Source organism: Chenopodium quinoa, unplaced genomic scaffold (assembly GCF_001683475.1).
Source record: "Chenopodium quinoa cultivar QQ74 unplaced genomic scaffold, ASM168347v1, whole genome shotgun sequence".
In the NCBI taxonomy this organism is placed as follows: Eukaryota; Viridiplantae; Streptophyta; class Magnoliopsida; order Caryophyllales; family Amaranthaceae; genus Chenopodium; species Chenopodium quinoa.
The window spans coordinates 2,158,478-2,182,607 of NW_018742556.1; the positions used below are offsets into that span (position 1 = coordinate 2,158,478).

The window sequence follows — 24,130 nt, forward strand, 5'->3', positions numbered from 1 at the left end:
AGAAATGGAGCAAGTATTTATAAACGGAGGGAGTAACAAATGAAAAAGGGATATGCATGTAATTTGTCTTTTAAAATTTCTCATTGGTTGATCTTTGATCTGTTAAATGGATTGATTGGTTATTAAGTTGAGTAATTTTGAACAAAATTTTGTTACAATTGTTGGAATAAAGTTTTAAGGAATTGGTTTATAATTATTATTTGTAACTTAATTTTTCGTTTGACTTTTAAGATTAATTGTTTTGTTTAATGGGGTCTTATTGGTTTTTATCATAGCTTATGGTATAAAAAGTAATTCCATGCAAAAACAATTTCTAAGACATTTTATAGAGCAACAAGCCAACAACTCCAATCAAACTAATAAGTTTTGTAGCTAAAGGATTAGAAGTTGCAGAGTAGAACATTGTCACGGGAGTCGAGACTTTCAAATAACTATTTGTATTGTTGATTAACTGAATTATCTAATTTATTTCTTAAGAACAAAATTTAATTTACAATACTTAATGAAATAAATCTTAGCAGAAGTTAAACTTTAGGTTTAGAAGTTATAATATTTTTTTTTTAGATACTAAATACAAGTCTTTCATAATAATTTTTTCTAAAGAAAATTGGAGCAAAATTGTTCTTTTGACTTACGAGTTACGACTTGTTAAGTTTTTTTAATTATTAATGAACTAGTTCAAACAAAATTTTAGGGTTTTTTTTTCCCTCGAAAAGGACACAATTTTATCAACTCGACAACAGAATATCATCCATTACAAAGCATGATGCTATTTAAGGGATCTCCTCAATCCACACTCGCAACCCATCAAGCTTTTTGCTAAGCTGTGCTACTTCGTAAGCATTCCTACTTACATGAGAGTAGCTAATAGACAAACAAAACTTTGCAAACTCAAAAGATATCATTCATTATATAACCGAAGCTACTGCACTACTACTTTTGCTGCTGCAAATATGATAAGACTGAGATGTTGTTAGTCTCAAGCTCCACCCTTTTAAGTCCAGCTTCAATCAAAATTTGGAGAGCATTCCTCACCGCCAAAGCCTCTGCATTCTCTGAATCCCCAAAGCCCCGAGTAGTGATGCATGTAGCAGCCATCGCATCCCCTTCCCTATCCCCCGCTGCATTACACCACCAAAACCAAACATACTATCTTTGAAGCAAGCCACATCCACATTGACTTTACAAGATCCCATAGCAAGGGCTCTCCATGATTGACAGACAGGAGCAGCCTTGCTCATCTCTGAAGGTAAGCATTCATTTGCCTTTTCGTATTCTCCTATGATGCTCATAGCCCTCCTTTGAACCTCCACTACTTCCACCCCTTTTCCCATTAAACACCCAGGCATTCCTTTTCAGCCAGATTCCCCCAAAGTGTACTCCAAAACAAGCTCCGCCAAGTATTATCAGAATAAGATTTCTCAAGCATGAGACACAACTCCTTAAAAGAGGGAACATCGAGGCGCTCGAGTCAAATCTCAACGGGGAGGATTACCCAAGCATGAGGCATTTATTTTAAGCAAAATTGCTCAGCATATATACTTGTTTTTTTTGGGAGCCAAATTGCTAGGTGTACTATACCATACATGCATATGAACCTTTTCATTTCATGTTGTTTCCCATTAGATTTTTACAACAAAGTTCTGTTTATATCCAAGAAGAGCCAACACACGGGACTACAACTTTCACAAAGTTCAAACTCACTGTATAAAATAAAGATTTATGGTACTTGTATATATAAATTGAAGAATAATATACGTCGCAGTCATAGAGCAAATGTGCCCTTATTCACAACTCCAATAATACAACTCAACCGCACAAACATAACATGAAAATTTTTGTCACAATGAGTACATGACCACCAAGTCGCCCACTGGGACTGGCGAAAAATGGTGCTTTGTCTTCAAACCACTTTCAGGATAAATGACTTTTTCACAGGCTATCATGATCAGTAGAGTAACAAAATCGAGATCAGCATAAAAAAAAAGTAGTTCAAGGTTGATGACCCTGAAGTTGAGAGAGAATATCACCAGTTGGTTGACGTTCTTTCTGGTCATCTTTCTCCTATACCATCTTTCTGGTGGGCGATGAAATAGTCTTTGAAATGCAGCACTGTAAAGAAGACTTTTAAGGAACACCGGTAAAAGGCTTCAAGAAGGGTAAAATAATGGCCAAGGTTGATAGTGTTGTGGTCTTCAAATTGAAATTTCAACCAGGTGATGTTCCAGATTGCGCAGAACTATTCTCGCAAATATTTTGGCTTCAAGTGGAGCAGTTGCAGCAGCAGCTGCAGCACGCAGGACTCTCGGGGCTCCTGCATTCTGCAAAAGATTTGCATGGTGTATTGCATGGCGGCCACCTGGTATAGTGAACTGCAATTTGAAAAGATGGAAGTTTTCCATAGAATATTAGAAAATTTTACAATATAAAGAATGAACACACAAATACTCCCTCACCCAAAAGAAATCCCATGAATGATAAAGCACATAAAGAGGAAGAGAAGCAGTGGCAACAAGAGGCCTCATCCCTTTGATGTGATTCTTTGAAGCTGAGAGGGGAGCTTTGTTTTGGGGTTATTCCCAGGCACCACTACAATGCATGTCGCAGATTCAGGAGGTACTATCTCCTTTTTGAAGAGTACACTCACCATTCACTAAGGTCCGGTTCAGATTACTGCCAATCCTATCATCCCAGTCCATTACATTTTTTCCAACGAGTTTGACTGAAATTATCAAGTTTTAGTTCCTTCTGAGCTTAAGAGCTAAATTTCTCAAAGCAATAAACACAGTAATTAACTAAACTTTCACAGAAGATGAATTTTTTCACTATTCACAGGCAACAAGTATTTTATAGAATTCTCTTTGCTACTCAGTTCAAAACTTCAAGCAGGCAGAATGGAAACTGGTAAGGGTTAATAAATGCAGTGCTTAACAATAAATGCATGCTCATCCATTAAACTTGATTTTTTACACATACACTTACACAGCCAAAAGGGATAATATTTGAGACATTTTACCCACCTTCAAAGAAAATGGTACAGGTATTAACAATAAAAGCAAGGCCGTACATTCCTTGAGATAGAAAACAAGTGCCCTCGCTCCTAATTAAAATAAACAAGAGTATCTAAAATACTAGCAGCATTGTATATACTGGATATGCATGTCAAAAATCAAGCAGACAGATAGAAATCTCTTTTACCTGGAGTAGAGCAAATGCAGCACAAGTCTTTAATATTGAAGATGGATTACGCAGCATTGCCACAAATCTCCCAATTTCTGCTCCACTGAAAATTATAAAGAATAAAAAATAAATAAAAAATAAAAAAATTCAAAGGCAATCATAATTTACAATAATGCTTTGAGCTTCTGAGCACTAGCTAGCAAGATGCATCTTTAAATGAAAAAGAACACTAAATGAGTTAACGAGTTTTTTCTGCAATGTCAGATTGGTCCCAAAAATTCTCTCTCCAATGTTTCGTTCATATAGTCTCTCAGTTGGTCATAAAATCAGTTTCAAGGCCAAATAAATGAACTCCCTAGACCCATTGAAGGTGGATCCAAGCTGAATCAGTTCAGATATTTTAGCAGGTTTTATAGATCATATTTAGTGCTACACTAAACCTGCTCTTTGAAAGGCCATTGCCTAGGTCAGTTATTTGTGATGAGACTGTAAGCTGTCATAAGCACGGGCGTTTGAGTTTAAAAGCCTAGCTCTAGTCACTAGTTACTACAGATGTCAAAAAAAAATCAAGTTCAATAGTAATGATTAAGTTTCTTCTGATGATTTAGAACCAAAGAGGCAAGGAGCATTACAAATGTCAGAAATCTTCAAGTTAAATAGTTATGTTTAAGTTTCTTCTGAATTCTGATGCTTTCAAACCAAAGTGGATTGCCTTGTGTCCATTACTATCTAACTGTAGTGAGGGCTCTGAAGAAGTTACAAACAACTATAGCTGGTACAAGTGTAATGTCAAGATGTTCTGATACTACCCCTTGTCTTCAATTTACACCCCCTAATGTGCAGCTATACTTCTTAGAGTTCTTACCTGCATCTAAGATGACCAGCTTCCTGTATTCTAGCTGCTTCTGTTACTTGTGCCAATGCTGCAGGAGCTGATGATGCAGCAGCTGCTGCAAATGCTTGAGGATCAGAAAAGGTAAGAACAAACGCTTCAATATGTTTCAAAGCCATCCTTCTAGCCCCATCCAAGCTTACACACTTTGACACGCCTTCAGATGACGTTCCTGTCAAAGCAACTTCACCTATCCTGTGAAAAGGAAAAAAAAAAAAAAAGAGGACATTCTTTATAAATCAATTACTTCATGCAAACACCTGCTATCAACAAATATCCCTACAAAGATCTAAAATATGATTAACCTACAAAGCACTTTAAGCAACACCAATGATGATGTCAAGCAGCACTCTACCGCCTCAATCCCTCATGCAGCATTTTCACTAGATTCTAACATACCTATGTCATTTAGGCAAATCCAAATACAACTAAGTCCTCACTCTGTCTGTTAACAAAGTTAACAAGAATAAATAGAGAGACAAGATGAACGTTACTACAAATCACAAGTCATTACCAGGTACCTACGGTTGTCGCTTTTTTTTTTTTTGGTTACACATTCTTTCGAATACAATCACAAAATGATAAATCTGATCATAATCCAGAATTTAAGCCATGATTCTTTCAAAAACAATACAGAGTATAATTTAGAAGGGGCTAATCCTGAGAACAAGAGATACAATGTAGGCTATTAAATAACATAATGGCTACTGTATCACAGAATTTTGGCCTTGCATTACGCAATGTAATTTTCACTTGAAACACACCATTAAGGGTCATCACATTACACATTACAGTGTCCACAGTTGCATAGCACCATTAAAATGTTCATCCTGAAGAATTTATGTTACTTCATGAAAAGGAGAATAGTTTATTCATATTTTGTTCGGAAAAGTTTTGGAGAATGATTTGAATTTTATTTAGTTCAAATCAAAAGTTTCTAGAAAGGGTCAATCAAGCTACATCCACTACCCTCAATATAGCGTCCATGTAATGCCATTCTGCAACTTATCATTAACCTCAATCAAGCAGGAAGAGTAACACATGCTGTTGAAAAGGGATATAATCTACACTTTTCTGCTATTAAAAAAATTACTCTGGTGGATCCTCAATTCATTATTGCCACTACAAAAAGGGCTTGTAAAGATAAGATGGGCGTCTCATTGTCCTGCCACATTTTAAAACAAAACACGAAACATATTGATACACTTTGTATTCCGACAAATTTACGATATGTGATTCCTTGAGTTGTCACAAAGCACGAAACATATTGATACACTTTGTATTCCGACAAATTACGAGATATGATTCCTTGAGTTGTCACAAAGCACGAAACATATTGATACACTTTGTATTCCGATAAACATATTGATACACTTTGTATTCCGACAAAGCAGTTTTCTAACCTACTCCAAGGTAACAAATAGGCATAATCAGATGACCCAACACTTCAGCAGCAACAACAACAAAGAGGAACACAGAAGAACACTTCAGCAAAAAAGGAAAATAATTATAAAATTTACCTTCCATCAAACATATAAGCCAATGCCAATGCAGCCATGAACCTTGCCATCTTTGACACTGAAGAGGAACACAGATGAACAAGGGCAGGGACCCCACCTTCTTCCACAATCCGCAGAGCATTACCAGGATTGAAAGCAAGGTTCCAAAGAGCTCCAGCTGCTGTCTCATGAACATCCTGGAAGACAGCTGTAGTTAGAATCTATTGTTTCACCAAAAAACTAATTAAAGGTTATCAAAGCAACACAAAAGACTTGCGCATCTCCCAATTACAAATATAACATCAGAGCAAAAAATTAAGGGCAGCGAGTTCTAACCAGGGGTTTATTCCCCCACACATGTCCTCAATCTATAGAATACATTCCTGCGAGAAAGTTTTATCAAAATAACCACATTCTTAAATGCAACCCAGTTTTTATAAAGATAATTTGGGCAAATTAACCTTCTGAAAATCGGTTTTGTGAAGAACTACCTAGTATAAAAAAAGTTGTTGCATTAAATTACCTTATAAAGCATTAAATGTTGCATTCCGTTAGTTGCCTATTTTTCGGTGTTTGACTTTTTTTTTTTGCCTTATTTTTTTCCTTTTTCCCTCCACTTTCACCTAAAATTTTCATCTTCCACGCAATTTTTACTTCTCTCTTCTCAAAGCCCTCACGTTCTTCTCATTCCTACATAAACTACCCATAAAAGCCCAATTTTCTCTCCGTTCTTCTTGAAGAAAACTAGACCATAAAAGAATAACCTGTCCAATACTTCATCACCTGAATTGGACAGTGGGTTTTGCTTCAAATTAATTGCTTTGCAAACCCTTTTAAGAATATTGTTCATTTGTTATAGGTGAGATATAGGAATTGTAACTTCTTCAGGGTTTTGATGTTGATGTCTGCCATAGATGAGGTTTCATAAGGGGTAATTTTTTAGCATGTATTAAGATGAGAGGAGATAGAAAGAAGCTAAGGATTGTTAAGGAGGGATTAAGGAGAAGAATTCAGCATTATTTGAAGGGGAAGACTGAGAATAGAAGGTGGTGACTAAGAGCCTCTACTGTGATAGCATACATCAAGTTCCGAAATTTGAATTTGCGCTGCATTGGTGTATTAGAGATTGTTTGAAAAGAAATTTGGGGCCATGAATAGAGAGAAAAAAGGAAGAAAATAAAAGGCAAAAAATAAAAAATCAACGTCGGAAAATAGTCAAACTCCCAAAATCTGACAAAAGGTACCTTTTACAACATTTATGCTTTGTAAAGTAGTTTGTGACAGCATATTTTATATGAAATGGTTTTTCACCAAAAAAAAAAAAAGAGAGATTTACAAGGTATTTCTGACAAATTTTCCAAAAACTAACAAAATGTAAATTTGCTAATATGCAAAACATTACCTTAAATTCTCACTACAATTGAGTAAATATGCAATCCAGTATATAATGTTATAATATTGACTTATAAGCATCCATGGCTTTTAACAGCAAATGTGAATCACAAAAGATAATTTATAGAATGAACAAAGCAAAATCAATTTAATCATAAATGTTTGTGGTAGCCTCGGGTTTATGAAATTGGTGCAAGTTGTAAACGGGTAAATTTACAGATAATTTATAGAAATGCACAAAGCAAAATCAATTTAATCATATATAATACTTCATACACAAACGAGAAATTTAGGCTAACTACAACACATTAGTAACAGTGACTATGTTGTCAAAGTTGAAAGCCACAATCAGAAACAAAAAACAAAAGGAGAAATTAAGCTTGAATAATTTCAAAAATAAGACCTTCAGCATTAAGCCTGCAAGATACAGTCCATTCTCTCACATAAAAGGTAAGTGTACATACATTATTACAAAGCAGTATATCAAATATTCCAAGTGTCCGCAAATAGCAAAAAAGTCCATTTAGCACTAGTTGGAGTGGGGGGGGGGGGGGGGTTAATCAGACAAAACAATAACATAAGGACATATTTTGTACTCACTTCAGCTTCAGAACGTGCCAACGCAATAAGAGGAGCAACACCTCCTTCCCGGCCGATAGCAATGCTATAACAAAAAAAAAAAAAATCATATAAATACAACAAACGAAAAAGGGAAAATAGCCAACGCATATACAATACATCACAAGTTAAGAACGCTACTTGGTACAATATAAATGTTGAAGAACAACGGAAGGAGAGGGGTATTGGAACATACCTTGTAACATTTGACTTTATGTGGTTACACATTAGACTCGGCAAACAGCTCATTCAAGTTCATAGAAATCATATATGGGTTTCTTGACAATTACTTTGTTATGAAAAAATAACCAATATTAATTTTAATTTCAGTTTCTTTTGTTTCCAAAAGAGTCATTTTTTACTTCAGACAAAACCGGGTTACATTAATAGATGTAATGTTCAATTCAGCTTCCCTTCACTTCGAGTTGTTTTAGTAAAAGTCAAATATAGGACTCTTGTCAATTACTTTGTTACAGAAGTTCAATCATTAATATTATCAAAATCAGTTCTATTCAATTTGAATAGAAGCCAATTTTTAATTCAGATAATTTAAAAGGGTTACATTATCTGGAATGGGATTTAGGTATGGCTCCACTATTACAAATCAGATGATGTGGTATGTATGGCTTGGTTTATTCAATTTCCACTTTTCTAATGGAAAAATCAAAAGAAAGAAGGGATAAATCATCTGATACTACGTAAGTTGAAAGTATGGAAACATTTTATGTATCCTCAACGGGAACAAGACGTTAATGCTATAGCTTTATAAGGAGGAGCATTTAAGTGAGCTCCACTTTTAGAAATGAACATTACATGTTAATAAATAACACAGCAACTACAATTTATAGCCCAATTTTTTCCCTCATATGAGGAATATTTATTATTTCAAGGCAATACTATGTGTCTGCCTATATATTATGTCCTGTTCAAAGGTCTAACAAAAGAATGAAGAACCTAACCACGAGCTTGCCCTTTACTATGAATATATAAATCATACACTAGTACATGGATAGTAAGACACTGAGACCTATTGGCATTGGTTTTTATCAAACACAACAATCACAAAATAAATAACTAGAAATAAAAATCTTTCACCCTTGGAGCTTGTTCGGTGATAGAATTAGATAGGAATGCAATAAAAAAAATACATAGTATTTATTTTAAAAAAAAAAAAAAAAATCAATGAAAGATCATACGATCATAGAGCTAGTCACATGAAAAATTGTTAGGACCGACCGAAAACTTAATATAAGAGTGAATATGAAAATTTTCTTGACACAAGCTACTCAAAGGCTTTACAAAAATAATTAATGACCAAAACTGTTTTCCTCTTGGCGATGAACCCTTTTTGCAAGAATTATAGTTAATAAGGAGAAATGAATCACTCAAAATAAAAAATCACAAAATCAAACATGGCAACAAATATGTGCGAGGATCTCTATAAGATACCTATTTGCCTCTGACACTGATAGGCCCCACAAAGCACCAGCAGCCCTTTCCTGAAGACCTGGAGAAGCATTTGAGCAAGACTGTGCAAGAGCAACCTAAACAAAATAAGACATCAGCGTGAGTAATATACTAAACAAAATGCAAATATGCAATTCGCATATTATGCATCACATATAGGTTAATAACATGCTCATTAATGCATCAGCAGCTAATATCATAGAGCACAAACTATTAAGGAATCATAATAGGAGAACTTGACATCCAGCAGATACTCCAAAATTAATCAATTTTAGTATTTTTCGCCTTACTCATTCATAGTCTCTGCTCAGTGGTCACAAGTTTGCACTATTTAAGACGAATCATGAACTTACACGATCCTCCATCAGGCTCAATTCATTCAAAATTTAAATATGTTTACATACCAATGCCTCAACACCACCAGCTGCAGCAATAGATTCTCGATTTCGATCATCAAATGACAAATTCCACAATGCACCAGCAGACTCCTGTCTGCTCAAGAACCATAAAATAAGTATTTTAGATAAAAAGACTTCACGAGGACCGATCATCATGAATTCAAATTCAAAGTCAAACAAGAAGCAAACAGAAAATTCCAACCACACGAGTAATTATATAGGCTAATTTATGAATTATAATATGTGGGTCACACAAGAATTTATGTTCGTTTAATGAGGAATATCTGAGACATATTCTAACAAAATGCAGTAAAATTTGTTTCTTATTCCACAAAATACCTGACACCTTCATGAGGAGAATGTGTCAGCTGTACTAAGGCTTCAAGAGCACCAGCCTCCTGTCCTACAGCTGAATTATTACTGTTACTATCACCATGAGCTGCCAAATTAGCCAAGGCTCGAGCAGCCTGTAGAATCAATTAAATTATATTAGAAATATATTAAGTACTGGTGAATTGAAGAAAGCTAATCCAGATGGCCTTATTTTTCAATCAGATTTAGAAAACAACTTGTAACTTTAAAAGTCTAAGGTAAAGGTGATGTTACTTTCATGGGACATTATTGTTCCCCCACATGTGAATAAATTATAAAATTCCACCTTGTCGATATAATTCTATTATTTCCAGGAATTTTGACAAATTAAACTCTCACTTCACACAAACAGTACATCATAATCCACGAAACTGCATCCAAAGTCACGGAAGCAACAAACTTCGGATAATATTAGCATCACCTGCTCTTGCACTCCCTCAAACTTGCAATTGCGAGCCAGCATCACTAATGCATGTACACCACCAGCAACTGCAACCTCCATGCTACATTTGTCATCAGCTGCCAAGTTTGCCAGAGCACCAGCCGCTCGTTCCTAGAAAGTGTAGAAATGACAATTATTAATATATAGCACAACATAACAGGAAACTTGTATTGTGGTATGAATATATAAATCAGAAAGTAATAAAAGCCAAATGTTTGTGATCATCTCAATGGAAGTACAAACCAGAACTCCATCACCGCCAGTTGACCATTTGAAGATAAGATCAACTAAAGCTTTAACACCTCCTGCCTCTGCAATGGCACCCTGAACAACAAAAGGAACCTGTTAACAAAAAACTCATACAAACACGGATGACATAAAATTGAAAAATAAGGTGGGCAAAAATGGCCAACCTTATGTTCTTCTCCAACCGATAAATTCCATAATCCACCAGCTGCCTCCTCAGCCACCAGCCTGTTCATGGACTTTGCCAAATTCGCTAGAATAGTGATACCTCCTTCATCAGCTACAGCTTTTGCAACATTAGCATTTACAGACAAATTTGCAATTGCCTGTACATGAAAACAATGGTCAATATCAAATCACACAATCACTCCTAAACATGTGGAGCTTCAACAGTCAGGGGAAAAAAAAAACTCATCCTTTCACTAAGGATGGACATTGGACAGAACTGAACAAAATAAAACCTAAGGTATAAGGCGCATATATGGAGCCTTTGACGATTCAGTGAACTTCAAGCAGAAAGTAGAACTAGAAAGTGAACAAGAGATATTCATACCTTGGCAGATTCTGCCTGCAATCCTTCTCGCCACGAACTGGCAAGATGAAGGAGGAGCTGCACACCCCCACCCCGCATAACTGCTTCCGCTCTTTGTCCATCAATGCTAGTATTCTCATCATCAATAACCACAAAAGTAGCAAGCCCGGTAGCTGCCCTTTCCTGAACATCCTCCTGTGAACTCTGCATCAAACTGAGCAACAATGTAGCACCTTGACTGACCCAAAAGTTATCCAAACCAGGAGGATTACTCTCAGCAATTCGCAAAAGCGAATACGAAAGAACCCATTCGAGCCAAGTCATAATGTCATCCCATTTCTGATCTTTCTTCTCAGTATCCCTCCAATCCAAAAACACATTCCTCCCTTTCATTGAATTATCGACGAATAACGAACCTACCCCTTTGAATATATCACTGAGCAGGGACAACAACAACTTACCTTTATTCCCATGACTGCTTGTCACAAAGTTAGCATCTTCCTCAACATTTGTACAATTAAGAGCACACAACACCTTCAAACTCTGACAAGACAACATCATCCTCGAAACCGCAGTAGGACTAATATCAGTCCTCGAAACATCCAACCCAACTAAATTAGGCAACTTACTCCAAAGATGAGACACCAAACCCCATTTCAAATTAGAAGTCCCAGCAACAGATAAAAATCTAAGTGACCCCATATTACCCAAAGCAGTTTCATCAACTTTCAAACAATCCATAAACCCAATATCACACAAATTAACACAATTTTTAGCAAGGGCATTGATAGAATCAGAGTCAATTTCTCTTACCCCAGATAATCTGAGCCTCCTCAACTTTGGGCAGCAAATGGCAACTGCCCGGATCGCATCACTGCTGATTCTCTCGCAAAAATCAGGCCCCAATTGAAGACACTCAAGCATCTCATGCCGGGCAGCGATGACCGAAAGGGTAGCATCAGTCATTTTCCGGCAATACTCACCGGAAATTTCCCGTAAACCCTTGGCTTTCAAGTAAATGATAGCATCAGCTGAGTCCGCCCCAAGAAATCGAACCCGGCGAAGGTTCGAACACCGCGACGACAACGATACAGCCGAGCTAGCGTCACAACGGTGCGCCCGGAGGTCCAAGGACTCCCACAAACAAGGAGTAGAGCCCAGATTACGCCATGTTCGGCACGAAGAAGACAAGCTAGCTCTATCTCTATAGTTCAAAAGGGCAAAAAGCTGGATTACCGTATCATCCGGCAAGGTGGTCCAATCGACGGCGACGCCAATTGGGGAGGTGGGTGCGGCGGAATTTGCGGCAAGATTAATGGGTAAGATAGAATGAGGAAAATCGGCATCGTTTTCATCAAGTATGAGTTCAGGGTAGCTGGGAAGAAGGAGCTTTTCTTTGCCCTTCTTAGCCACTTTCCGACGAACCCTTCTGCTCATACTAAAGAAATTTGACGATTTTGCAAGTGAATGAGAGAGAATTGAAGTTGGATTTTTCTGGGTTTTTGAGGGTTCAATGAGAAACCTGACCAACAAAGGTGCAGGTGAGGAACAAGAGAGAGAAGAAGGAAGACAAGCAATGTAAGGAGAGATGCAAAGGTAAAAAGAAAAAAAAGGTGGTGATGAATGAATGAATTGGTTTGGCTAGTATTGTCTATTGACCTCAAAATGATGCATTTATACATCTAAAGTTTTTGTAAGCTACAAGTTTGGATTCTTTGAGTGGGATGTATAGCCCATTTATCAAGTGTTTTTACATGATTGAGAATGTGTTCTTGTTTGGTTTTTGGCCTTATGGATGGTGGATTTGCAACCCATTGCCCATTGGGTTATTAGGGTTTTTCAATGGCCGATTTGGTTTGATTTTGTTTCGTGATAATGTGATTAGTTTGTATCACTAGTCGGATTCACGATAAGCTAGGAAAATGCGATATAAATTACAATGTACTATCATGTACCTCGGTAGCATGGCGAGTAGCCGGAGTATTTTGGTATATATACGAATGCGTAGGACATTTCATATTACATATTTGATTCGTGCGGTAACCTGTGAAAGTTGCATATTTGCTCAGACGCATTGTTGTAAAGTATGATCTCCATAAAAATGGGGGAAAAAATTAATACTACTGCAAACGCTAGAACTTTACCTTTTGTGCTCAACACGATCAACGAAAGATGCACAAATATCTCACACATCACCTTGTCAAATTCGAAAGAGGCACACTCATTTGTACACTCTCTCATGCTCGCACACAATATTATAAAGTACGCTCTATATGAAATTATTTTAGGCACATTTCCCTGCTATTAAATAGATCACTCTAATGCTTTGGGTACCATGAATCCTTAATCATCCACATTGCAACAAAGTCATATCCTGAGTTGCGGAGATCTAACATTGCATGAATTTGACTGTTTTTGGATATTAAGCTTGAAATCATGTAGATTCCTTGGAAATGAAATGGTTGGGCTTGTTGGAAGCTAGTTCAAAATAATCCCATTGCCTCTCCTCTTAAGTTGTTCATCTATCTAAGTTGTTGATCATTGTTGGGTTGGGTTGGGTTGGGTTGGAACTTGCAATCATCATTATCTATTTAAAAGGGTTCACTCCATTAAACTTCAAATTGAAGTTATAATTCAACAATCTCCATATAAGTTATGCCATGCTACTCCACATAATTTTGAATTTCCTTCGTTCGCTTAAGTTTTTTTTTAGGCATTACTAGCTTTAGTTCGGTCAACACAAAAACAACATTTGCCAAGTTTTGATAACATATTGCTCTATTTTCACTTGTGAAGGCCATTGTTATGCCGATAGATCTCGAATGAATTTTTTTAATGACTAAATGTGGCCATCTTTGTAATCTTCCACATCACAAGGATCCACTATACTAGAAGATGAGAATGAAAAATTCAAAAACAGTAGCAATGGTCGACTTACTCGACAAGTTCTTAGTTGATTAACAGTTAGACTTATTTTAAGCTAGTTATAATTGAAATAAAGAGAATAAAGAAAAAAAAAAGTAAGATTTGAATTAACTCTTTTTTCTTAAAATCTGCATCACATCCACTCAACATTCGATTTAATAAAGAATGTAAACGATCAATAACTAAAAAAATTTGCTCGAGGATGATAAGTGGCAGGTTCAAGTGCACCATATTTACAGAGAAGCTAACAGAGCTACATATTGGCTAGCTAACCAAGGGGTCAATCAGAACAACCCTACGGAGTTGATTCAAGTCCCCCCTATAGCTTTAGGGAGAATTTTACATGATGATGTAGTAGGTGTGGCTATGCCACGTTTTATGCCCCTGTAGTTTTTTTGTTAATTTTGTTTTTTCTTTGGGGTTGTGCCCCTTCGTGAGCACCCAAAAAAAAAAAAAATGCTTCAATCTCATTGTAAATAACTCTACTAAAAAAAATTAAAAAAAAAATCAAGCGGATTTAAATGCATGTCAAACTAAATAAAAATAAATTCAATTTTAATTACCTCAATCAACACGAATATTCATTATGACTTCTAAATTAATACGAATACAATACGAGTACTAATTTAAGAACCGTGTTAGATGCATACTCCAATCATTTTAGGACAAAAATATTTAATAGATCAACTTGCAAAAAAGTTAGTTACTTGAAAAATAACTGTAAAAAAATTCAAAAATATCACCAAAAAAAAAAAACAGAAACAGCGTTAGGTGAGAAAACCAATTAAAATCAAATCCCAGAAAAATTCTTCCAATTTCGTCGTTTGTTTGTTGGGTGTTTCATAGCCAGTAATTGGATCACTGTCCAGATTCAACGAACATCACACTTCAATCTTTCATCATCCAATCAAAATCCCTTTAATCAACTGAATTTTCCAGGATCAATCAACCAATACCCATTTCTCTCTCTCCCCATTTTGTTTTGCAATCTGTTCAATGACTATGATGTTCAATTCATACTAGTTCAATTCACCCGCCATTAAAGTACAAATCCCAGAAATTTTTCGCCGTAATTTTTCTGGGTTTTAATAATCAAGAGCTATGAATTTGGGTAGGCAGAAGAAGAACAATGGTAGTGCTTCATCTTCATCTTCTTCACCAAATTGGTTTTCGCATTTCTGGGAATCAGCTTGCCGGAGTAAACCCCTAGCACCCAATTCTTCCGACGTCCGTACGAACTCCGGCGAAGGCCTTGTACGGCGGTTGGGACTGTTTGAGCTTGTTCTTATTGGTATTGGAGCTTCGATTGGTGCCGGGATTTTTGTTGTTACTGGTACTGTTGCTCATGATGCTGGCCCAGGTATAAATCAATTCTAGCTTTTAAATATTATAGTTTTAATTCATAATTTTTTGCTATTGTAGTTAAATTTGTCTTTTCAGGTGTTTATTTTAAGTTTTTCTGAAGTGGGTCAGTCTTGATTTCAATTTGTATCTTGAATTGAATTGGGTTTGATTGATTGGTTGTTGGTAATATTGCTGTATTGAATAATTTGGACTTCATAATAAGAAATATATCATGTGGAATTGCTGTATTTTTGTACAATGGGTGATCTGACATGTTATTCTTTGGGACAATTTAGACTTAGCTGCGTGGCTTCCCCACTGCTGAACAGGTTCAACTTCGTGGCCCCGGTAGCCCGGGAGTCACCGCTGGGGCCCATCTCTGAACAGATTTATACTTCCATTTTGTTGCTATATATGGTTTTATTCTGTTGTCCATTGTAGATTTCAGTAGAGGGTCTGTGAATGATTTGGGTTTTGAGCCTTTAAGGTGGCCTTACCTTCTTAAAGAATGGATTGTGTATCTTCAAGCCCATCTTAGGTAATTTCATCATGGTGACAAAGAGGTAAATACCGAAGAATTGATTGAATCTACTATTAAATGTAGTGGTCCTGATGAAGTTGCTGTGTACTAATGAGTTATTTTCAAGCTATAGGGAGTTAATTGAATAAGCTAGGAAAATATAACCATGACTGTCATGGCTGTCAAGTGAGTTTTCTGCTCCATTTTGGGATGTTTCGAATTCTCCAAATATCAGGTTACTAGGATAGCTGTATACATAAAGTTTGGAGCCTCAATTAGCCATGAAGCTCTGTGAATTTGTCTTGATTTACAAGGAATTTATGTTAAGATGTAAGAATCTCTTCAGAATAGCATTAGTGACTAGGTGTGACACCGGGAAAGGGAGTGTCCGCCAAATATTTAGATGGGGAATCAGATGACCTGAGGTGGAATCATGTCAGGTGACATTTTATTTTGATTAGGAATTAGTAGGAAGTTGAGCAATAGTTGATATGGATCAAAATTGGGGTCATTGCAGTTTGGTTGATGGGCATGTGTAAAGTTAGAGGGTGATTGGTTAGAACTCAGAAGATAACCATGTTAGAGGCTCAGAGCTATTGATAACTGGCTTATTTCTTTTTTGACGGCAATTACAGGCTTATTTAGCCTATTTATCTAACTGCCTTTGATGGGTACTAAAATTAAACTGCAATAAGGGCCAATCCACTACATGAACTAGGAGGCTGTCCCCTAGATCTTACTAATGTAGTGCTCTTTGTCATAATATTAATGTCAGCTTGCTGAACAATCAGTTATCTCAGTATAATGTTGGTTGAAAAAATGGCATTGCTGTGATTGATGCTTGATTATTCCTCTGCTTTATCTCCCAGTGGTTTTTTTTTTTTTGACTAGTCCTATGTTATGGAAGTATCTTATCCCTGTTTACTGAGTTAACCTTGTTGCATTCATGGTCTTTTTTCTCTCTTGAAAGAAGGTTCAACCCTGGCTTACATGACTTCTTTCTTAGAGCATTTTGATACATTTTTTTTGGATTTCGAATAAGTCAAATAATTCTGTGCTAATTTGTAAGAGCACAAAAGGATTGACATAACAAATTAACAATACTTCAAACTACATTGACAAATGTTCTCACCCAGATCTCGTATATATATACGAACTGATAGTTCGATTATGAGACTTGTGTGAAAACAGCATGGTGTTTCTTTTAGAACCAGAAGCTTACGTGAATTTCTTTTGGTTACGCAGCTGTGACACTCTGCTTCATACTTGCTGGAGTGTCGTGTATACTCAATGCACTCTGTTATGCTGAGTTAGCTTCCCGTTTTCCTGCTGTTGTTGGAGGAGCATATCTGTATACATACTCCGCTTTCAATGAGCTCACTGCTTTCTTGGTGTTTGCACAATTGATGCTTGACTACCACATTGGGGCAGCTAGTATTGCAAGGAGCTTGGCCAGCTACGCCATTGCTTTACTAGAATTGTTTCCCTCTATCAAGGGAAATATTCCAAACTGGATAGGACATGGCACCAAGGATTACTTAGGAGTTTTCTCAATTAACGTGTTAGCTCCTATCCTGTTGTTCATCCTGACAATAGTTTTATGTTGGGGTGTTGGAGAATCTTCGATTGTGAACTCATTCATGACTGTCACAAAGGTACCATCTTTTTTTATGATATTGCTGGCAGTTGCTAAATTGCTCCTATTATGATGAAGTTATAGGATATGTTGATTGCAAAAGCTAAATGTATTTGATATAGCTGTGCACGTTTTGTTGACATGCAGGTAGTCATTGTGATTATTGTTATTATTTCTGGGGCATTTAAGGTTGATGTCTCAAATTGGTCTCCTTTTGCTCCAAATGGTTATGGCGCAGTTTTAACTGGAGCAACTGTAGTATTTTTTGCTTATGTTGGATTTGATGCTGTTGCAAATTCTGCTGAGGAATCTAAAAACCCACAGGTAAGTCATACGAGATTGATATTGCTGACCCTATACTCTTTTTTATTTACATATATCCTTGTATAATTCATTTCTCTGCTGATGCTTTAGAGGGATTTGCCATTGGGCATAATTGGAAGCCTTCTCATCTGCATCGGGCTGTATATTGGTGTTTGCTTGGTGATCACTGGAATGGTTCCTTATAATCTTCTTGGTGAAGAGGCTCCATTGGCCGCAGCATTCACATCCAAAGGCCTGAAATTTGTCTCTGTTCTGATCAGTGTTGGGGCTGTTGCTGGGCTTACAACTACCCTTCTAGTCGGACTCTATGTTCAGGTGAAAATATGCAATGATGCATTTTTAGAATATAATGTCTTTTCTTATCATATGTCATTGAATGGCATATCTACATGAATTGATGCTGCTGGCTCCCACTTTGTCTCGTTGTGTATAATAATGGAAACGGTTCATCAAATTATTATAAATTCAAAAATTTGAAGGGATGGCTTATATTACTATTCATACTAATATGCTAATATTTTTTTAGTGTTTTCTCATGTACAGTCTCGGTTATACCTTGGCCTTGGAAGGGACGGCCTATTACCTAAATTATTTGCTAAAGTACATCCAAAGCGGCACACTCCAATAAATTCTCAGGTCTGGGTAGGTCTCGTGGCTTCGGTCATGGCTGGTCTACTTAATGTGCACGTGCTTTCTCATATTCTCTCAGTTGGGACATTGGTATGTTAGAATCTTACTGTCAAGCTTCATATTTGATTATTTTATCTAAAACTGGATTTGCTCGAATTCTGAAATCTTGTTCTTCTTCTTCAGACAGGCTATTCTGTTGTGGCTGCCTGTGTTTTATCTCTCCGGTTTGAAGAAAAATCTCCTGGTCAATCATCAACCAGATGGTGCTCTAAATGGGCAGAAGGTGTGCTGTTGCTGGTTCTGCTGGCTTGTTGTGGATTTGGGGCTGGATTAACGTATCGTTTTGGTGCTTCATTCTATTTCTTGATCATACCTTTGGTCATAGCTATAGTTGCATTAGTGGCTCTTTATGTCCGTCAAGTGAGCATTCTTCACTATTCTTATATTAATCATCATGTACCTATTAGTTTGCTTAAGCACCAATAGATCTCAGCGTCAGTACCTTTCCTTTATTTTAAAAGCATTAAGTAACTCCGAAGCATTGATGAATTAAGATTGCTACTTTCTATGCTATTTAATCCATTTGTATTTTCTTATTCCAGGTCTATTCACATCCTCCAGGGTTTTCCTGTCCAGCAGTCCCTTTCTTGCCAGCTCTCTGCATTTTTTTCAACATGTTCTTGTTCGCTCAGGTTTGTGTTATTTTGCCTCAATCACATGTTCCAAATTCCTTGCAATAAAAAGAAATAAAAAAAAAAAAATTTACTTCAATGTTTCATTCTTGATAATATTAGAAATCTTGCTTTGCAGCTGCATTATGAAGCATGGGTGAGATTTGTGGTCTTTAGTCTCATTACAGTTGGCATATATGCTTTCTACGGCCAGTTCCATGCAAAACCAAGTTCAGATGAAACCATTGTCTATCACAGGACATCTCCTGAAAGTCCACATTTGAAGTAATTCCTTTGAAGGGGTAAACAAACTCATCAACATGACAGAGCATACTGTATTCTTTTGCCATCAGATGCTGATGCATGCTAACCGGGATTCACCTGTTGATTGTCAGAGAATATGCATTCAGTAAATTTTGGTGGAATTGGGTGATATTGTTGAGCAATTGTTTTACATATTTGTACATGCCCTTGTAAATTAATGGTTTACCCGAAGGTATTTATTTTTTCCACAGCTTCAAGATCCCAGACTATAGATCATGTTGAATTATTTTAAAGGAGTCTTGTAAATCAATCAAATCTTTGTCCAAAATTACATTCTAATCAGATATTGCTCTCTTGCACGCTCTCTTTGCGCATCAATAATCATTTATGTGTTCTGTCAAAAAAAAAAAAAAAAAAATCATTTATGTGGCTTGGAATGCAGAACTTCGAACTTGTATCCAATTTTTAATTTAAACATACGGTGACCTTCCAAAAAAATTGCAGACAACACCTGAGTGAAATCCAATGCTTCTCCTCTGACTTGCATTCTTTTGAACATTCAGCAATTCCATGTCAAAAACAAAAGCATATCAAATGAGTTACTCTACATTGTTGTTGAATGGTGATGTCGATTTTTTGCACCAGTACAAAATTTATGCCAAAAATGGCTTGTGTGGCTCATCAGAAACATTAACTTTTTTGACGCAGGAAACAATAACTAAAAATGCTCAACATTTATACTCCACAGAGAGGTTAATACATCAGTAGCATCACTATCTCACACAATTTAATCCTAATTCCTTCTGATTTCTTGAACTCGACAATCTTTTAGTTACCCCCAGAGAACCTGGAGCAAACTGAGAAATGTCAAAATGAAAAGTATACTTTTGAACCCAAGGACTGATTTGAAACACAAATCGTATCCATGTCAACTTGCAACTTCATCTTGAATTTACCTCCCTACTTAATCACAGACTACATCGGAATAGAATCCTATGGTTCTTCTCTGACAATCTTTGATGTTTAGCAACTCCACGTCAAAAACCTCAAACTGTTTGGCACTGAAGAAAGTTGAAGGTCCAACCTGCAAATTATATATGATATCATGATCTAAGTTTAAGAAGGATATATAAGGCCCCTTAACAGGCATATGAATTGACCTAACTCAAGAATTGTCCATAGTCATATATATTAAAGTTCTACATCATCACTAAGACACTAATGCATTTTGTCTTCCTCATATTAAGTAATAGTCTTGTTACACGAAAGACTTATTTTGATACTTCCATCTACTTGTAAGTTTTACTCAATCAGCACCTCTTTTCATGTCTCAAACATAGGACAAAAGATGTGAATTGTATAGCTCATATGGCAAGTTTTACACCCACAAAATATCAATATAAGTGCGAAAGATAAAAAGAGCAACTTCAAGCATTAATGAACTGACCGGTGGTCCAAGTTCTGGAGGAATGATTATTCTTCTTTTACCCCCAGGTTTCATGTCACGTATACCTTCCTCGAATCCTGTCTCAAAATCACTCTATTAGAATAGATTTCAGGATCTCATTACATCCAACATTTTCAAATTTCTCACCTGGCACCAGTGCCTTAGTGCCCATCCTAATTTTGGCAGGAGCCCCCTGTATGTATGTGCTGTCAATACGGCGACCTGACTCATTATAGCCAATGTATTGGAAAATGACCTGCATAAGTATAATATGAGGTATTCAGAGATCAGGCTTAATCCACCAAGAGACATAGTTTTCTCTCAACTCTAACAGATACAACAGAGGAAACCAGAAGTCAAGTAACTTTTGGTGTACATCTTCCACCGAGAATTTGATTCTAGGGAAACTTCAGTTAGTATCCATGTAATTTGAAGTACCTTATGATTACTCTGACAATTCTAATTTAGTGTTAAGGTGACTGTTCTAGTTTAGTTATAACTGCCAACGTTCTGCATACGCACAAATCAAGGACACAAGGTGTAAGGAACAATTTAACCCTCAGGACACAAGAAACAAAAACCTGCTGGCCATCTTTCGGGCAATCACCTTGACCGACTTCAAAATCTCGGTATATGAGTCCAGAATCACGCTTTATATAATTGTCAGATGCCACCACCTTAACATCAAAACCTGAACAAATAACAATAGACAATATTGAAACAAGACATGGCTGCATCTGAATCATATATATGTTCCAAGAATGTTGGTGCAAAGCAAACCTTCTCTGATAAAACTTGGAAAGTCATCAGGAGCGTTGTTTTCTCTTTGTATCCGCTTGTTCTGCTCTAGCAAGCGTCTTTCATCATAAGGATTCTTAGTCTTTGTTTTCCCATAAGAATGTAAAGTTGGAAAAGAACTAGACGTCACAAACATAACGAGCATCATCCTTCTAAGCGTTTTCTCTTCCTGCAGCACTTTACTGTCATTCTGTTCACTGCAAAACCATTTAGCAACCAATGAAGAAGTGGAATAGAGTTTCATACTTTCAACATATTTTCTTTCTTTTAGACTAATAGCTGGACTTAACTAACAAGGGCACCAGCAATAACATGAGCAGGATTTCGACAACAGCACCAGCACAGGAACATATGTAATCGAAACATTTGATTTACCTCTTACCTATTTTGTTCTAAACTACAGCTTGGTCTGCTTGAATGGCAGCAAGATATTTGCTTTCTCGAGAAAAAGGAGTACTTGAGTGTAGGGCAATATGATGCCACATTATCTGCAAGTCGAATTCGCAAAGTGATGAGAAACTCAATGTGTGCTCCTCAAATGATTGAGATACACTAATCATCGATTTCTAATACTCTCTACATCATCCAAAACAACTAAAACTTCATTTTGCATCAAAGTCCATGTAATATATATTACCTGTCTTAATTTAGTAGTCACTACTCGTCAAATTACACTATCAACGTGACAATAATCAATTCCGGGGCTGAAAAAAGTTACAATAAATCAACTATTTCCCAATCTCCCCCCCCCCCCCACCCACCACCCCCACCAAGTTGATCTTCTCCTATTTGGCCTCTTCAAAATTTCCAATTAAGAAAACAAAGGAAACTGGATAATGGGTATTGCAAATTGAAGCAAATTCATACTACAGAATTAAATTAAAAATTAAATCAATTTGTAACTATTGGATTACAAAATTAAACATTATATTCCCATATAAAGTTACCAAAGAATGATGCATTCTATAAATAGGTAAACCCTAGCAAAAAGCTATGAAATGCACAAACAAATTTATACACTATCAAATGGGAATTTTGTGCTTCACATGATAATATAACTGATAACTCATTGAAGTTGCATACCAAAAAAAATAAAAAATAAAAATCAGAAATTGACAGAAACAGGGGAAGAGAGAGAGACTTACAAGAGAACAATGGTTTGGATTGAAGGGAAGAAGGTGATGAGAAAATAATCATGTCTTTAATACCAAGAATTTCTGTTAATATTCTGGGAAAAATCTGCTGACAGCAGTTTGCTCTTCCTTGTTATCTTCATTCAGATCATTTTTTCTCAGGTAAGCCCCCCAGCTATTGTGTATTTACGCTCCGCACCCTTCATTTATTTTAATTATATCTTTCAACTTTAATTAAAAGTCTCATTTCTTTCAAAAAAAATATCATTTAACCTCTATCTTACTTCGTATTACTTGATAAAATGTGAGCTATGTTTGTTCACAATTAATCATCCAAATCTCGAATTTTATTTATTATATTCACTTTTAATCAACCAAACTCCACTATCTTACTTTTATTCATTCCACTACCAAAACAAAAGGTGAACAAAACTTATATTAGTGGACCAAGAGAGTATCTAGTTTAAGTCATCTCAAAAGAACATATTAAAACGTATTGTACTATTATAAAATTATAAGTATTTTAGATTTATAGAGGCATTTTATTAGGGATTTGTTAAACATCGCCCACAAATTACAACATAAAGCCCACAAAATTCACTTGGTTTGACAAAATTGCCCTTGACCTTAAAAAAAAACACTCGCACTCTCATCACTCACACTCTCATTGCTCATCTTCTTTCAACCTCTCTAAAAAAAAAAAATCAAACAACGGCAATGTCGAGGCGGCAAGGCAAGGAATTGGCGGCGGCGGCGGAGGGAAGGATGTCCCAAGGAGGAAAGGTACATTTTGTTAAAAAAAAAAAAGGGAAAAACCGCCGTGACGGCGGTGGGGCGCCCTGGCTGGACGCCCAGCCAGCGGTGGTGGCGCCAGCTGCAGACGCCGCCACCAGTTGGCTGGCGCTTGGGCTGGACGCCATAGCCACGGTTGTGGCGTTTATTCAAGGCGCCCCCCCCCTTTTTTATATTTGTTTTAAAATATTGTTTTTAATTTTTTTTTTTTTTTTGTGTAATATATTTTTGAATTGTTTTTATATTTTGTTGTTTATTTTTATAAATTTTTTCAATTTCGTTGTATTTTTTCTATGTTTATATTTTGTTTACAATTATTTGTATGTTTTTAGTTTATTTGATTTGGGAGTGGTAGCTATTTTTCGTATAAATTTTTGTATGTTTATATATTTTAAAATTTTGTGTAGAATTCACTGGGTCGTCATGGTGCGGGGAAGAATATAGAGCTTCTTAGTAGAAGCTATTCAGTGGAGAGGTCGGGGAAGAGACATGTCAGATCCCGTGGTATTTCGGCCTCAGCTCGTAGAGAACGGATCCACCGTCGGGATGAGGATGACGATGACGATGATGATGCTGAGGAGGGTGACCAGGAGGAGGAGCAGGAGGAG

At 36.4% G+C, this 24,130-nt stretch overlaps 3 protein-coding genes across 4 annotated transcripts; 1 reads left to right on the forward strand and 2 right to left on the reverse strand.

Annotated features, from left to right (window-relative positions):
- Nucleotides 1-1,677: 1,677 nt before the first annotated feature.
- On the reverse strand, nucleotides 1,678-12,683 carry LOC110720516 (protein ARABIDILLO 1-like). 2 transcript variants are annotated; one of them, XR_002511337.1, is made up of 13 exons: nucleotides 11,060-12,683; nucleotides 10,674-10,832; nucleotides 10,504-10,584; nucleotides 10,240-10,371; nucleotides 9,786-9,913; nucleotides 9,453-9,540; nucleotides 9,031-9,125; nucleotides 7,564-7,627; nucleotides 5,593-5,768; nucleotides 4,046-4,267; nucleotides 3,199-3,283; nucleotides 2,648-2,722; nucleotides 2,264-2,372 (listed from the first exon to the last, which is right to left on the reverse strand). XR_002511337.1 is itself a non-coding variant. In XM_021899556.1 (12 exons), the coding sequence occupies exons 1-12, from the start codon at nucleotides 12,473-12,475 to the stop codon at nucleotides 2,196-2,198; spliced, it is 2,823 nt and encodes a 940-aa protein (XP_021755248.1). In that variant the 5' UTR covers nucleotides 12,476-12,683; the 3' UTR covers nucleotides 1,678-2,195. The 2 variants fall into 2 exon arrangements, 1 of the variants encoding a protein (XP_021755248.1); XM_021899556.1 differs by lacking the exon at nucleotides 2,648-2,722 and having other exon boundaries at nucleotides 1,678-2,372.
- A 1,747-nt stretch (nucleotides 12,684-14,430) lies between these two features.
- LOC110720517 (cationic amino acid transporter 9, chloroplastic-like) lies at nucleotides 14,431-19,716 on the forward strand. Its single transcript, XM_021899557.1, has 8 exons — nucleotides 14,431-15,323; nucleotides 17,073-17,482; nucleotides 17,611-17,787; nucleotides 17,878-18,102; nucleotides 18,331-18,507; nucleotides 18,601-18,837; nucleotides 19,020-19,109; nucleotides 19,228-19,716. Exons 1-8 carry the CDS (start codon nucleotides 15,065-15,067, stop codon nucleotides 19,375-19,377), a joined length of 1,725 nt encoding a protein of 574 aa, XP_021755249.1. The 5' UTR covers nucleotides 14,431-15,064; the 3' UTR covers nucleotides 19,378-19,716.
- Nucleotides 19,717-19,753: 37 nt separating this feature from the next.
- LOC110720519 (peptidyl-prolyl cis-trans isomerase FKBP20-2, chloroplastic-like) lies at nucleotides 19,754-22,903 on the reverse strand. Its single transcript, XM_021899558.1, has 7 exons — nucleotides 22,743-22,903; nucleotides 21,980-22,085; nucleotides 21,580-21,794; nucleotides 21,381-21,490; nucleotides 20,947-21,055; nucleotides 20,800-20,876; nucleotides 19,754-20,436 (listed from the first exon to the last, which is right to left on the reverse strand). The coding sequence occupies exons 1-7, from the start codon at nucleotides 22,792-22,794 to the stop codon at nucleotides 20,317-20,319; spliced, it is 789 nt and encodes a 262-aa protein (XP_021755250.1). The 5' UTR covers nucleotides 22,795-22,903; the 3' UTR covers nucleotides 19,754-20,316.
- Between the last annotated feature and the right edge of the window lie 1,227 nt (nucleotides 22,904-24,130).

Bases quoted from the DNA above. Each gene is read 5' to 3' on its own strand.
- LOC110720517 (XM_021899557.1), top strand. From the start codon at position 15,065: ATGAATTTGGGTAGGCAGAAGAAGAACAATGGTAGTGCTTCATCTTCA. The intron at 18,103-18,330 runs GTGAAAATATGC...TCTCATGTACAG, and splicing joins TAGTCGGACTCTATGTTCAG to TCTCGGTTATACCTTGGCCT. The intron at 18,838-19,019 runs GTGAGCATTCTT...TTCTTATTCCAG, and splicing joins TGGCTCTTTATGTCCGTCAA to GTCTATTCACATCCTCCAGG.
- LOC110720519 (XM_021899558.1), bottom strand. From the start codon at position 22,794: ATGATTATTTTCTCATCACCTTCTTCCCTTCAATCCAAACCATTGTTC. The intron at 22,086-22,742 runs GTAAGTCTCTCT...TTCGACTTGCAG, and splicing joins ATCCAAACCATTGTTCTCTT to ATAATGTGGCATCATATTGC. The intron at 21,795-21,979 runs GTAAGAGGTAAA...ATGGTTTTGCAG, and splicing joins TGTAGTTTAGAACAAAATAG to TGAACAGAATGACAGTAAAG.
- LOC110720516 (XM_021899556.1), bottom strand. From the start codon at position 12,475: ATGAGCAGAAGGGTTCGTCGGAAAGTGGCTAAGAAGGGCAAAGAAAAG. The intron at 7,628-9,030 runs GTATCTTATAGA...TTTTTGTTATAG, and splicing joins TCAGTGTCAGAGGCAAATAG to CATTGCTATCGGCCGGGAAG. The intron at 5,769-7,563 runs GTGAGTACAAAA...GCTGTCTTCCAG, and splicing joins TGGCACGTTCTGAAGCTGAA to GATGTTCATGAGACAGCAGC.